Source organism: Zeugodacus cucurbitae, chromosome 2, assembly GCF_028554725.1.
Source record: "Zeugodacus cucurbitae isolate PBARC_wt_2022May chromosome 2, idZeuCucr1.2, whole genome shotgun sequence".
NCBI classification, from domain to species: Eukaryota; Metazoa; Arthropoda; class Insecta; order Diptera; family Tephritidae; genus Zeugodacus; species Zeugodacus cucurbitae.
The window spans coordinates 79,602,457-79,616,299 of NC_071667.1; the positions used below are offsets into that span (position 1 = coordinate 79,602,457).

A 13,843-nucleotide genomic window follows, 5' to 3' on the forward strand; every position below is an offset into this window, starting at 1 on the left:
AGTCGTAACGGGGTCGGTTTGAAATAACGTTATCAATAATCAACTTTGCAACTTATTTCGAATACATCAACACAAGAATATGTACGCCGTTACAAAAACAACAACTCAAGAAAGCTTTAAATTACCTCCAAACAACTAAAACAGAACACTTGTTGTTGTTGCAAACATTGAAAAACCAACTATAAACGCCAATAAAACAAAAACACAATCCCTACCGCGACAGGGCACACGAAGTAAGTTAGTTAAATACACATTTTGAAGTCACCATAGTCGATAATGTATATTTGCTATAATTTCTTTTTTATTTAATTAATTATATATGTAAATACACTTAAGTTAAGCAAAAAACTTAAATATTAAAAAAAAACACAGCGTTTAACAATTTTTTTATCCGCGCACTCTCTCCCTTTTGCACTCTCTCAACTCCCTGTATTTAACGCGCTTTCTTCACATACTAACAGTATATCCAAAAAAACAATCACTCTAAGCGATCGTCACGTCACGTTACGAATTGTACGAGCTTGACAAGTCACCTACACAACGTTTAACGCACTACTACAACTAATCAATAAATTTGCAATTTTTAATGATATGACTTTAATACATACATACATACATATATAAATAATAGCATAAAATCAGAGGTTTATATACTATATAGCATATTTATATAGTATACAAGACAAGTTAGATGAATTTATTATTTATACTATATGTACATATGTATATTTATAACACATTATTAACATAGCGTTGCCCAACATAAACTACTAGTAATGCACATTTTATAATTAAAGCGATTTCTCTAGGATACTACAACATTGGAAATGAAAAATATAATATTCATTTAAATTAGTTTAGCAAAAAACGTAGCGAGAAATGATTTGAAACAAACTTGTGGAAACAACAACAACTTAAAGGTGGCGAGGCGACAACAATTTAGCTGCGTTTCGTTGACTTGCAAATGCGTGCGAGAGGACACGGCAACAATAACTTTAACAATTTAGCTGCATGTGATACATTTCTGTGAGGTCCATTGTGTCAACTAAACGATATTCATAACCGATTTAATAACCATTTGTTTGGTCTATTGTGTCAACTAAACGATGTTCATAACCGATTTAATAACCGTTTAAATTTTCAGTTCTATTGCATTTCACTTATATGCTTGTAACATAACAAAAATTAAACACACACAAAACACAAATACACTACAAAATTTTGTAAACAAATATTTGACGCTGGCGTGTGTGCTGCATTCTGGTGCACTCACAATTGTTTAACTTTTGTTAAGCTTTTCTCGTTACGCTGCAGTTGGTTGTTTATTTAGTTAGTGTCTTTGTTTCTAATGTACGCTCGTTTGCATTGCGTTGTTGTTGTGTGTGCTCACTATTACATACCTTAGTATTAAATAAATGTATTATTTGTTTTTATTTTTGTATTCCCAGTTTTGTTTTTTGCTGTTTCCTTTCATTTCATTTCATTTTCGTTATTTTTGTTTTTAATTTTTTTGTATCTTTGTTTTTGCTTTCAACAAGTTGACTTAAACATTACTAAAAATATTTAATATATATATGTATTTATATGCATAATAGTATTGTTTTACATACTTTGCTTGTATATATTTATGCTAATTACAGTGGAATATTTGAAAATAGGTTTATAGTTTTATTTGACGTCATTTTAAATGACGTTTAAATGGTATTTTTGTTTTTCTTTTGCATGTTTTGTTTATATAAATTTTGCTGCTGATTTGCTTTTTTTATGCACTTTCGCAAGTGTAAATTTTAAGTGTAATTTGCATGCACATACATCTGTATTTCACAACAGTTCAACAGTTTCCACTAAAACACACACACACCCACTCGCAACGTGCACTACACTGGCTCACGCGCGAGTTTGTTTATTCACTCATTCTGGTGTTTCCAACGACAAGCGTTTGCTCTTTATCCGATTCTGTGCATAGTTGTTCATATTTATTTTATCGAACTATATTACCGTACCGCCGGGAGGCGCCGCTTGACTTGGTGATAAATGCTGTGGTACATTTTGCTGTGGAAAAACAACAACAAAAAACAAGATAAGCACATCATTTAAAAGCGCACGCTTTGTTTACACTTACGGTTGCATAGCCGGGTCGCGCCCATGTGTAGATGAAGCCATCTTGGCACGCGGTTAGGAAGCAATCTTCGCGAAATATCAACGCCGAGAGTCGTTCGTGCGCGATCTTCTTGCATATCAGCGGCTCGAGCAGTGGACATTCGTCGAAGCGTGGACACGAGGGTGTGCCGATCAGCTTCATGGGGTCGTAGGAAGTCACCACTGCATTGGAGGCTGCACTCAGCGATGAGCTGTGTGAATGTGTATTGGATTTACCCAGTTTGAGTGAACCGAAACTATGCGCCGTCGTGCTGCTGCTGCTGCCAATGCCGCCGCCGCCACTGCTGCTGTTGTGTTCGCCGGCTGTCGTGCTGCCGCCTCCGCCGCCGCCGCTCGCACCATACGTTTGGTGGTTGTGATTGCTGTTATTCGTTTGATTGTTGGACTTGAGCAGACTCATGCCCTTGCGATGTGTGCGATGCGTCGCCGCTATTTGCGATGCATCAAAGGAACCAGTTACTGAGGAGGAGGTCTTCTTGTCCGAGTTGCTGAGAAAGCTGAAATTCGAAAAGCGCTGTGTGAGGCTGTTGAATGCCGACACGCTCGAATCCGAAGACTTGGTGGAACTATTCGAGTTCTTGCTGTTGTAGCCGGACGTGGAGACTGTGGAGACGCTGTCCTTGTTGTTGCCTTCAATTGAGTCCGATTTGGTGGCACTTATGCAGTTGGGAAATTTTATTGAGTTACCTGTTGCATTCGCCTTGTTGTTTGTGTTGTTCGCTTTGCTGTTGCTGCTATTCTCTGTTGCATTGCTGCCGGCTGGCAGTGCCTCATCCGGTGGCGTATTGGCGTTCGACGATTGCGATGATATGGTGCAGTTCGCTGTTGAGAATTTACTTGAGCTGCTGTTGCTGTTGTTCTCAGGTGCTACGGTCTCTTTCGTTGGACTGCTGGTGTGTTGTGGTGGCGAGAACGGTCCCGTTATATTACCTATGGCTATTGGCCGTATCACTTTGATGCCATCCGCATCGATACCGCCGTTCATATAACTAGTGTCGTTCAAATTAACGCTATTGACTCGTTGACGCAGCGACAATGGATGTCGCAGCACATCCTCCGTTATGTCCCACAGACAGATTTGTGTATCCTGACTGACCGAACCCAGGCGATAGCTAATAGCCAATTTATCCGGTGCCAGCGCAGCCGACGAGGATGCATCCGAACGAAACGATGCTGAGTGTGGCCGTTGTCGTGTGTGATTCGGTGTGGAGTTTTTGTCGTGCGCCATACCGCTGACACCCGGTATGTAATCGAAGCCGTTGGCCGTTGAATCGGCCGAGAAACGCGCCTCACGCCCCATACCGTATTCGTTCATTTGATTTTCGTCGTCTGAAAAGTCACCGCCATCCCAGTTAGTGTACGAAGTGGTATACGGATCAAATGCTACCACCGACACCCACGAACGGTGTCCTTGCCCACGCGCCACTACACGTCGTTCGTGCAGCGACCACACCGTCACCAGGTCATCTTCGCCGCCCACAACAATATATTTGCCATCGGGCGACCAACACACACACAAAAAGCCACCAAAATAGGAACGCGCTATGCCCAGCAACTCCATGGTGTCATAGTGAAAGACACGCAGAAAACCATCTTGTGAGACGATGGCCAAATTGGAGCCGCATGGCGAAAAGCAAAATTCGTTGATGCAGCAATTCTCTGTGGTGAATATCCACTTGTAGAGTGGATTACGCGTCGATTTCGATTTGCAGGTGAGTATTGTATAGCCGTCGCCCATTTTGAAGGGCTGGTAATTGGGCGCAGTCGGTGTGCAGGGGAGGTCCTCGTTGTATAAATACAGATTGCCTGATGCGTGCGAAGCCAAAAATAGATTCGGTGAATTCGGTAGCCATTTCAAGCATGTCACTTTGGTCTTGTCAATCAGACGCTAAAAAGTGAAAGTTAAATTTTGATTTTTTCCGATTTTTAATTTATTATATGTGTGTATATGTACCTCTTCATTGTATAGCTTGCGCAGCTCACGCGGTCCTGGCTGGGGCGAAACGAGCTGTATTTGCCCGGTGGTAAAGCCGACGAGCAGCGGCGCGCCGGTCGACGTGGCTGTGGTCGCATTGAAGTCGTGACAACTCGGATTGGTGCCTTTGTAGAATTTCTTGTCGATCGGTTTGGTCATCTCTGCGCCCTGTAATGAAGTAAACGATTTTGAATTAATATTTTTTTTTATGACTAAGACGGAGTTAATATTACAATAAATTTGTTAAAAATTAAATTTTCAATTATTTAAATATTTTTTTCAATTAAACCAAAAATAAATAAAATTTTGCCGAGCTTTTCTTATTAACGGAAGACATACATAAGAAATTGGAATGTTGATAAGAAATTGACGTCATTATTTTTTTCAAGTGTTAACGAAAGCAATTGACCTATTTTTGGGAAACTTAAAAACATATATTATGGATAGTTACGGATAAGGAGAAATAAAAATCTTTCCAAAAACAATAACAAAAATAATTATTATCTCGTGCCACGACAAGCTATCGCTTAATTCGCCGAAATGTATGCTTTTTTTATTCAAATTCTGAAATTCGAAGGAAAATAATTATTTCATAAAAAAAATTTTAAAATATTTTTTTAAATATTTTTTTTTATTAATTACTAAAATCAAAGATATTTATTTGACAACTATACACTGCTTAGACCGATGTTCTTAATCAAATTATATTTTAGCGACTTCATTCTTAAAACTAAAATCAACAAGATCTGCACGATCATTGAAATATTATAGTAGTAAATTATTAAAAAAATTTATAATTTATAATTTATAATTTTTATAATTTATGATATAAAAAAAATATTGTTGTTGTTGTCTTACGTTTTCAATGAGGTAATATAGAATAACATGAGCTGTAAATGATAACCAATTAAAACTAATTCATCACAGTACGAGTGATCATGCAGTCAATGAAAGTGAAGTCTATAATTGATTTGATGCCTCATTTTGCTAATTACATTTGAAAGAGTAGGTAATTAGTGAGACTGAACTTCGTAGAATACATACATACATATGGCAAAAATAAAATTTTTCGCTATACATAAATATTTGTTTATGAACAAATTGTTTGACATTATTTTTCAATTGATAAATTAGAAAAAGCTAAAAAATATATTGTTGTCACTGGGATAGGCATTTGGCATGAGTTAAGGAAAAATTAAAAAAATAAATAAAAATTTAAAAAAGGATAATTTTTTTTTTAAATTAAATTAAAAAGTTTTGAAAATATAATGCACGTACTTAAAAAAGCTGGAAAATTCTGAAAATAATTACAAGTATGGACCGGATCAAGGCATCATATTATAAAGCTTATTAAGTAGCTCATTATTCTTAAGAAATACCATTAAGACCATGAAGAAGGTGCTTTTTATATTAGAAAGTCTCTTATAATTTCCGTAAGGCGGAAGAGAGAGAGTATCTTAACTGAAGAGAAACACATAAAACCACTTTTTTCTGGAACTATTTTTGTATGCCATAAAAAATATTTTTTTGACCGTCAGGTAATAGTTACACATTTTAATATATTAATTTTTTTTATTGAAAATATTTTAAAGTTTTATTTATAGTGATTTGTATATAAATAACTAACTCTTCTATAAAAAAATAAAAAAATAATAATAATAAATACACACAAAACAAACAAAATATTCCACATAATGGCAATAGCACAAAAACCAGCTGTGCGTCTGTCCTACCCACAAGCCCGCTATCCCGAAAACACCCAAATATAAAAAAGAGAAATGCTTAGCTTACTTCCACAGCTGTGTAGAATAGGACGGTCGTAAGCACGCAAACTTAAATTCATTAATCTTTGACGTAGTCATGATATATCTACTGGTATTAGCGCTACAGAAATAGACAAATGTGCTATAATATAATACAAACATACAGATTTTGTTGTGTTTCAACTGTAATTATGATATGCGAATATGGGCATAACGACGAAAGTGGATACATGCAGAGCATACGAAGAGATTATACACTAATAATATTAGATTAAATAAAATATATATGCATGTTTGTCGCACAATACTTCATTAGTTCGCATACATAATTAGTTTAGAAATTTTACAAAGTAAAGAAGTAACTAAGGTTGTGTGAACGAAAGACGTTCATAGGAATATGAACACATTAGGGTACGCCCATGGACATTTCGACAGAACCTGGAAGATTGGTAAAGCTAAATAAATTTTGTAAAATAAAATATTTTTTAAATTTATTTTTAGGAAATCAAAAAAACAAAAATGTCTTAAAACAGAAAAATTAGATATATTATAAAAAATATATTAGATTAGATTTTGTGCACTTTTTCTAAAGAAAATTTTTTGGTATAAGAATTTAATTTTCGTTTGTAAAAAAATTCTGAAAATTCGTTCAGAATCTGACTTGGATCATTCCTAAGAAAATATGTCTCCATCAATTGACTCCTATTTCCAATAATTTATTTCGATGAGTGGAGAAATTATACACTCTAAAGCTTGTAGTTACAATCCACCTTAGTATTTGAAATTGAACTACCGCAAGGCGAATTTCATGTGATTAGCTTTAGATCGAACTAAAAAAAACGCAACTTTTATATAAAATACAAAACCACAAGTGAAATTGTAAACAAACAAACACACACACATACCAAGACTCGCTTGTTTGAAAGCAACAACATGTGCGTTCATATTAATGACGATTGCGAATACTCGAAGAATTATATAATTAAAAATTATATTTCATTTTCCTCACTTGTCGCTGACATCATTACCAAAAGTTTGTGATATCACGCTTGAAGACGCTATGATTATCATAAACGTCAAGAACTTCATGATCATCATTAGCGACACTCAACAGTAGCACCCACCATCACCACCAACGTCGTCGTCGTCGTCATCGTCATCAATACACGCGATCATAAGAACTGTCAAGTTTAAATTTGATTCGTGGCGATTATCTTTATAATTGTTGCGTAAGAGTTCAGTGTGACACAGCAATGTGTTGTCACTGCTGATTTGTGTATCATTGTTGCTACTGTTGATAGTTACTGGCGGAGTGTAAGTGCAAGTGTGTATTTACGCCTACCGACGACTGGCATGTTTACATTTACACAAGTGCATACTGTCAATGTAGTTGCTTCAACTGGCATTTCTGCAGTCGCAGCTAAGTAAATGTACCTACTCGGGTATACATGTGTATGTATGTACATATGTAGTTGCACTGCTACACTTGCTACTTTTATTGTTACAATTCGGAATTGAATTGTTGTTGATGGCAACGGCAAGCGCGCTATGGACACCAGGCTTGACAAAGTCTCAAACACGCGCCAGTTGCTCATAAGTATATATGAGCAAATATATACATATACATATGTTTCAGTATGTTTGTAGCCCCTTCGAAGTGGCAGTGTCACTATATATGGGACATCGTACTTCACTGCAATTGCAACATGCTAACCTCAACTGTCAAATGTTTTTTAAATACTAGGAAACTATTTTTACTTCACTTATATAACTCTTTACCGTTACAATGTTTATATTTACTTCACAGTTTAATTGGAACATTGTTATTGTAAACTTTGGTGCCACTTCTTCGAAAAACAATATTTCTTGGACTCCACATTAGCTGACAGCAATAAAAATATTTAATTCTAACCTCTAAAAGGCTCGAAGTAACCGTTATAACAATAACAACAACTATTTTTTTAATTAAAGATCCGAGACAGAGGCTTCTCTTGTAGCTTAAAAGCTATCGCAAACGACAAAGCACAAATTATAACAGACGTCCAATAAGCAATGATGTAGTCAGTGATATACATGTTTATATGTGTGTACAGAAACTGAATTGAATAAAATTTACTACAATAAAAAAGTAAATGCTTCAGTATCAATTAAGTATATCTAATTGAAAAGTTTGCCAAAGTAAAACTCAGCTGTTAGATATTTCCGAATTTAGTATTATCAGAATGTTGTCGTTGTAACGGCATAAAAATATTCCCCAAATAATTTTGAGGAAGGCTGTCCATTTGACGGCCTTTGGGTGGATAAATATTCGGCTCCGTTCAGGTTAGGTAGAACCGACTGTCGTGGGAAGGGTATTGAAAGTGTTCATTTTGGTTTTATATATAACAATAATAATAATATATTGCTCTTGCTCTTGTTGAAAAGCTTTACTTTCTTTTATCAGACTGACTCATAAATAAAATAGTCATTATCGTTATAGACCTTATATATAATGAGGTTCGTGAGAGAATTGAACAACACAATTCCCTAAAACTTTTAATATATCTTTGTAAAGAGGTTGAGATCTGTGCAATAAGCACAAACAAGCATATCATATGTAAAGTATACATATTTCAATTAGTAATGTAGCGATCACCAAAACTGTGCCACTATTGGACGCCGCATTATTGCACCGTTTGCAAACGACTAATCGAGTGCGCTGGTCAGCTGCTGCTGATGCTGATGCTGGACACTGCCACCGACAGTCGCACAACAATTGCTCGACAAATTAACCGATTGTTTGCAAATCATTTGAATGCATTTTTATACACATACACAAATAATATACACACACACACACTCACACATGCACATTGCAATGAGTAAACAAACTCGTTATATTTCAATTTTCATTTGCCACAAGCATTGCAGTTGTTTTGCTTTTGCAATTTTATGCCAAGCCAATTCATTTAATTTCATATTACAGCAGTTTGTTTTGCTTATACATACATATTTATTTATGGCAATTTGACTGAATCTAAGGCATAAGTATTGTTGTTGGTTTGTACTGTCACTATTTTACTTAATATTTGCATAATACACTGGTAATTCCATGTTATCAATGGCAGACAGTACTAGAGACAATTGGTTGCAACTTGCAGCAAATAGCAAGTATCAGCAACAACAACAATAATAACAGCAATTTGGCAGTGTCTTAAGTGTCGCAGCCGTCGTGCATGGAGTGATTGTGGGAGTTGTGTGAAAGTGGCTACAACTGCTGCCATGTGGATGAAATGTCGGTATGCAGCTGCGTCAGACGCGCATTAGATAAGATAAGAAGCGTGTTTGTTATTTATTTAAATTCATTTTAAATTTATTCTTAGAATTCAAGTAGAAGTAGAGTGTAATGGCGGTGTTACTTTTAAAATTAAAGGGAAACGAAAAAGGTGGTACATATGATTGTGTAATCGCATTTTGAAACCAAAACTCAGTTATGGCATTATAAAAAGAGTCTACAAATAATTATTTTCTTTAACAAAGTACGCACAACAAACATAAGGTTTGTGATATAATACCTTTCATTGTTCCACAGTTACAAGTTACTTACCTTTTTCACTCCTCGAAATGCATAGACATATAGTTCCCTGCCAAAATTGAAACAAATCCTATCGCCACCATAGATTTGACTAGCCAGACCATTTTGTCCATCTGAGCCACCGTTGATCATTGTATGCATCGATATGCCAGCACCCAGACGCGCATCCATTGTAGCTGGCACGCCGTAAGCCGCCTGTTGTTGCCCATTAACTAAAGAACCAGTGGCGGAGGCATTACTGCCATTCGCAGAACCATCACCACTACCTTTGGAATTGTTTGTCGCCGAACCATTGACATTGCCATTTATTGGACCACCAACAGTATTGCCGCCACTACTGTTGGCACTTATGGCATTTGGACCGGGGTTATTATTAGGTAGTGACACAATGGAAACACGCACTTGCGGTGAACTTTGATTTGTGTTGTAACCAACACGATTTGGACGGGAGTACTCAGACAGCGTGAGTAACCGGTAGGTGCCTTCACGCGTCACGAATTGAGTCTTCAAGTCGTCCTTGACATTCGGATCGAGTTGTGCGGCCATTACTCTGTCTCTATTATTTGTTTTGACTTGCTGAACGTTGTATTGGCCGACTACGCAAGCGGCTGATTGTTTTAGGTAAACGTACTACCTGTCAAAAGTAGGTAAGTGGGTTTGGCGAAAAATTGTTCGAATATCTTTTTGCAACCACCCCCCCCTCCTTAACCCATCGACCGACTGGTTGTCGTCAGAGCTTTTGTGGCAATCGCCACTGACTTGTTATCCACTAATCGTTTGATCACACAACCAACCACCCGACGAAACAATATATAAAGGAATGCTAATACACTTGCACGTTATCTCTTTGCTTTGCTTGTAAAATTTATAACTTTTACTATAACTAACTTGTTTCTTTTTATACGATTTATATACACAGCGATAAAAGAATTTTCTCTTGCAAGGGAATCACTATGACCACCACTGCTATGCTTCCTGGCAGCAAGTGGGCTTGGGGGCGCGGCCGTATGCGCTGCTTTGCCACTGCTGCATTTGTTGTTGGGAGGAATTTTCTTTTCGCTTTTCACACACTATGCATTTTCATTCTTGTAACTTCAAAATCGACCACACGACGAGATTTCATTTTATTACACACACATGTGACGTAAATTTTCCGTTTCCAATTGGATTATTTAATTTATTGTAATCACTTCTGACCACCGCTATTTGTAAGTAGAACTTTTTGCACTTTTTCACAATTTTCCGTCGATTTCTTGCGTTTTTACTTTCATTCTAATTTTTTCTTATTTTCTAATTGACATTTCTTGCTAATTTGACAGTTTTGGTTAATTTTGACAGCTGAGCCAGAGAGAATGTCAAGTGTAGAGAAGGTGCAGAACGTGGTGAATATGTTTGACGTTCTTTGCTGAATTCAACATTCTTTGCAGTTGATAGAAAATGTTGCTAAGCGATGAGAGCTATGCTACGCGCAAATAGGTGGCGCTAAATGCTCTTGGTTTCACAGCAGGTGGCGCGATTTCGTTAAACATATTAGGTTTTTAGTTTTGAATTATGTTAAATTAGCTGTTTGTAGATATATCAATAAACAATAATCTAACCTAAAAATTATTATCTAAAATTTTTTAATTCACCACGAAGGGGTTTCGATCTCAGGTTCCACTAAATTCAAAATTTATTCAAATATTTAATTAATTCGGGTACGGTAGTCACGGCTCACCTTATATTTCCTTATATACATATATAAAGGGTGAATTTTTAAGAGCTTGATAACTTTAAAAAAAAAAAAAAAACGCATAAAATTTGCAAAATCTCATCGGTTCTTTATTTGAAACGTTAGATTGGTTCATGACATTTACTTTTTGAAGATAATTTCATTTAAATGTTGACCGCGGCTGCGTCTTAGGTGGTCCATTCGGAAAGTCCAATTTTGGGCAACTTTTTCGAGCATTTCGGCCGGAATAGCCCGAATTTCTTCGGAAATGTTGTCTTCCAAAGCTGGAATAGTTGCTGGCTTATTTCTGTAGACTTTAGACTTAACGTAGCCCCACAAAAAATAGTCTAAAGGCGTTAAATCGCATGATCTTGGTGGCCAACTTACGGGTCCATTTCTTGAGATGAATTGTTCTCCGAAGTTTTCCCTCAAAATGGCCATAGAATCGCGAGCTGTGTGGCATGTAGCGCCATCTTGTTGAAACCACATGTCAACCAAGTTCAGTTCTTCCATTTTTGGCAACAAAAAGTTTGTTAGCATCGAACGATAGCGATCGCCATTCACCGTAACGTTGCGTCCAACAGCATCTTTGAAAAAATACGGTCCAATGATTCCACCAGCGTACAAACCACACCAAACAGTGCATTTTTCGGGATGCATGGGCAGTTCTTGAACGGCTTCTGGTTGCTCTTCACCCCAAATGCGGCAATTTTGCTTATTTACGTAGCCATTCAACCAGAAATGAGCCTCATCGCTGAACAAAATTTGTCGATAAAAAAGCGGATTTTCTGCCAACTTTTCTAGGGCCCATTCACTGAAAATTCGACGTTAGCTCGTTAGTAAGTCTATTCATGATGAAATGTCAAAGCATACTGAGCATCTTTCTCTTTGACACCATGTCTGAAATCCCACGTGATCTGTCAAATACTAATGCATGAAAATCCTAACCTCAAAAAAATCACCCGTTATGTATAAATATGACTGAAGAATTCTACTTATTTATAGGAAAGTGCTATATCGATCCCCTTGACTTAATATAAACAAATAATGAAGAGACAATGCTTCAATGGCATTGACGGGGCTAATCAGTCAGTGTAACAAGGTTGCTGTTACAACAGACATACATACATACATATATGTTTCTGCATACCATTCCCACATATTTGTTTTGAATAACAGTAAACACAAGTGGTGAATTACAACGATCATGGGAAAAAATGTTATAAAAAATAAAAATAAAAATTTCTTCAGTGAAAAGTCCTCAGCATATAAAAGCGCTGCAAGTGTGCCCCTGTGGTCATTCAAAGCACGCTACATATCGGATCTAACGGATTTTGTAGCCAACGATGCAGTTTAAAAGTAAGTTGTTTTTGTTGCACATACATTTCAATTAAAGAAAATCTCCACTTTTGCAGTCTACATACCATTTCTACTCGCCCTCAGTGCCAGCCTCTGCTATGCGTCGACCAGCACATACGATGGCAAACCGGGTTGCAAGACACCCGGCGAAATCGGTCGTTTGTATAGAAACTTTTGGGATCCAATGCGTTATTGGCGTTGCTATAGTTTAAACACGGAGGCATTGTCGGAGTCGTGTCCCGATCTTACTGGCTTTCAACAGAGTTTGGGTCGTTGTGTGCCTTGGCGAATTTGGAAATGGGAGATACCGGTGTATCCACCAAGTTGTCCCACTGGTGTTATGTGCATACACATGGAATCCACACCTTCAGCATTATACCCGCAGCCGTTATATCCACAAGCACCGCCCCAAGCATTGGTACCAACAGTGCCGTTTCCACAACAGCAGCCACACTTTATAGGTCCATTGCCACCGCAGTCTTATTTGCCGTCACAATCTTCGCCGATTTTGAATCCAACACAAGAATTTGTGCCGTTGCAGTCTCCTGAGATTGAATATCCATCATATCCTTTGATTCCGCCGCAATCCTCCCCAATTTCGCATCCATCTCTACCTCCACAAACCTTTGTGCCGCCACAGTCTCCACAGATATTGAGCCCTCCATATGTTTTGGTCCCAGCACAGATTTTGAATCCATCACAATCTGCACAACCGTCGCAGTCTCCACAGATATTGAACCCATCATATCCTCTGATTCCGTCGTTGCCACAATACCCCGGGGGACCCATCTGTTAAACTGAATCGAGAGTATAGATTAGAGTTTTTGAGCACAGGCTTTCATATGCATATGTATGTATAATATAATTATAAATAAAGTGACTTAAATATGGTGTTGGTTAAAGATAGACATTTAATGTTATTTCCACAAATTCATAAAACATTACTCTGAGGTTGAGAATCGAGAGTTCTTGGTATTCGAAGCTAAGGAAAAAATATTCTGACATGAATTCAAATTGAATTGGACTGTTGGGTTAGGTTTCAAGAATTTCCATTTATCTTTAAATCGATGGAGAGCCCAATGTGAAAGCCTTCCACAACAGCAGAGAAGAGCTCCCTAGAATACCAAAAATCTTCCGTTTATTTGAAACTTTGAACTATAAGAGCTTTGTGGTTTAAAAGTCTACTCAAGGAGGAATGAGGTTTCTAAAGAACATGTATCATTCATCCGGAACTTTTATTTTAGAAATTCTGTTCATATTTGGAATTTAATGAATCTGTCTTGAAGTCCGATTTCATATCT

The 13,843-nt window shown here is 37.1% G+C and overlaps 2 protein-coding genes across 3 annotated transcripts; one reads left to right on the forward strand and one right to left on the reverse strand.

The window, feature by feature from the left end:
- Positions 1-1,558: 1,558 nt before the first annotated feature.
- LOC105220703 (WD repeat-containing protein 20) lies at positions 1,559-10,817 on the reverse strand. 2 transcript variants are annotated; one of them, XM_011197154.3, is made up of 5 exons: positions 9,485-10,817; positions 4,115-4,303; positions 2,848-4,048; positions 2,123-2,790; positions 1,559-2,052 (listed from the first exon to the last, which is right to left on the reverse strand). In XM_011197154.3, exons 1-5 carry the CDS (start codon positions 10,016-10,018, stop codon positions 1,990-1,992), a joined length of 2,655 nt encoding a protein of 884 aa, XP_011195456.1. In that variant the 5' UTR covers positions 10,019-10,817; the 3' UTR covers positions 1,559-1,989. The 2 variants fall into 2 exon arrangements, with proteins under 2 accessions (XP_011195456.1, XP_011195455.1); XM_011197153.3 differs by having other exon boundaries at positions 2,123-4,048.
- A 1,574-nt stretch (positions 10,818-12,391) lies between these two features.
- On the forward strand, positions 12,392-13,444 carry LOC105220702 (uncharacterized). The gene is made up of 2 exons (XM_011197151.3): positions 12,392-12,542; positions 12,599-13,444. The coding sequence occupies exons 1-2, from the start codon at positions 12,530-12,532 to the stop codon at positions 13,336-13,338; spliced, it is 753 nt and encodes a 250-aa protein (XP_011195453.2). The 5' UTR covers positions 12,392-12,529; the 3' UTR covers positions 13,339-13,444.
- Positions 13,445-13,843: the final 399 nt, after the last annotated feature.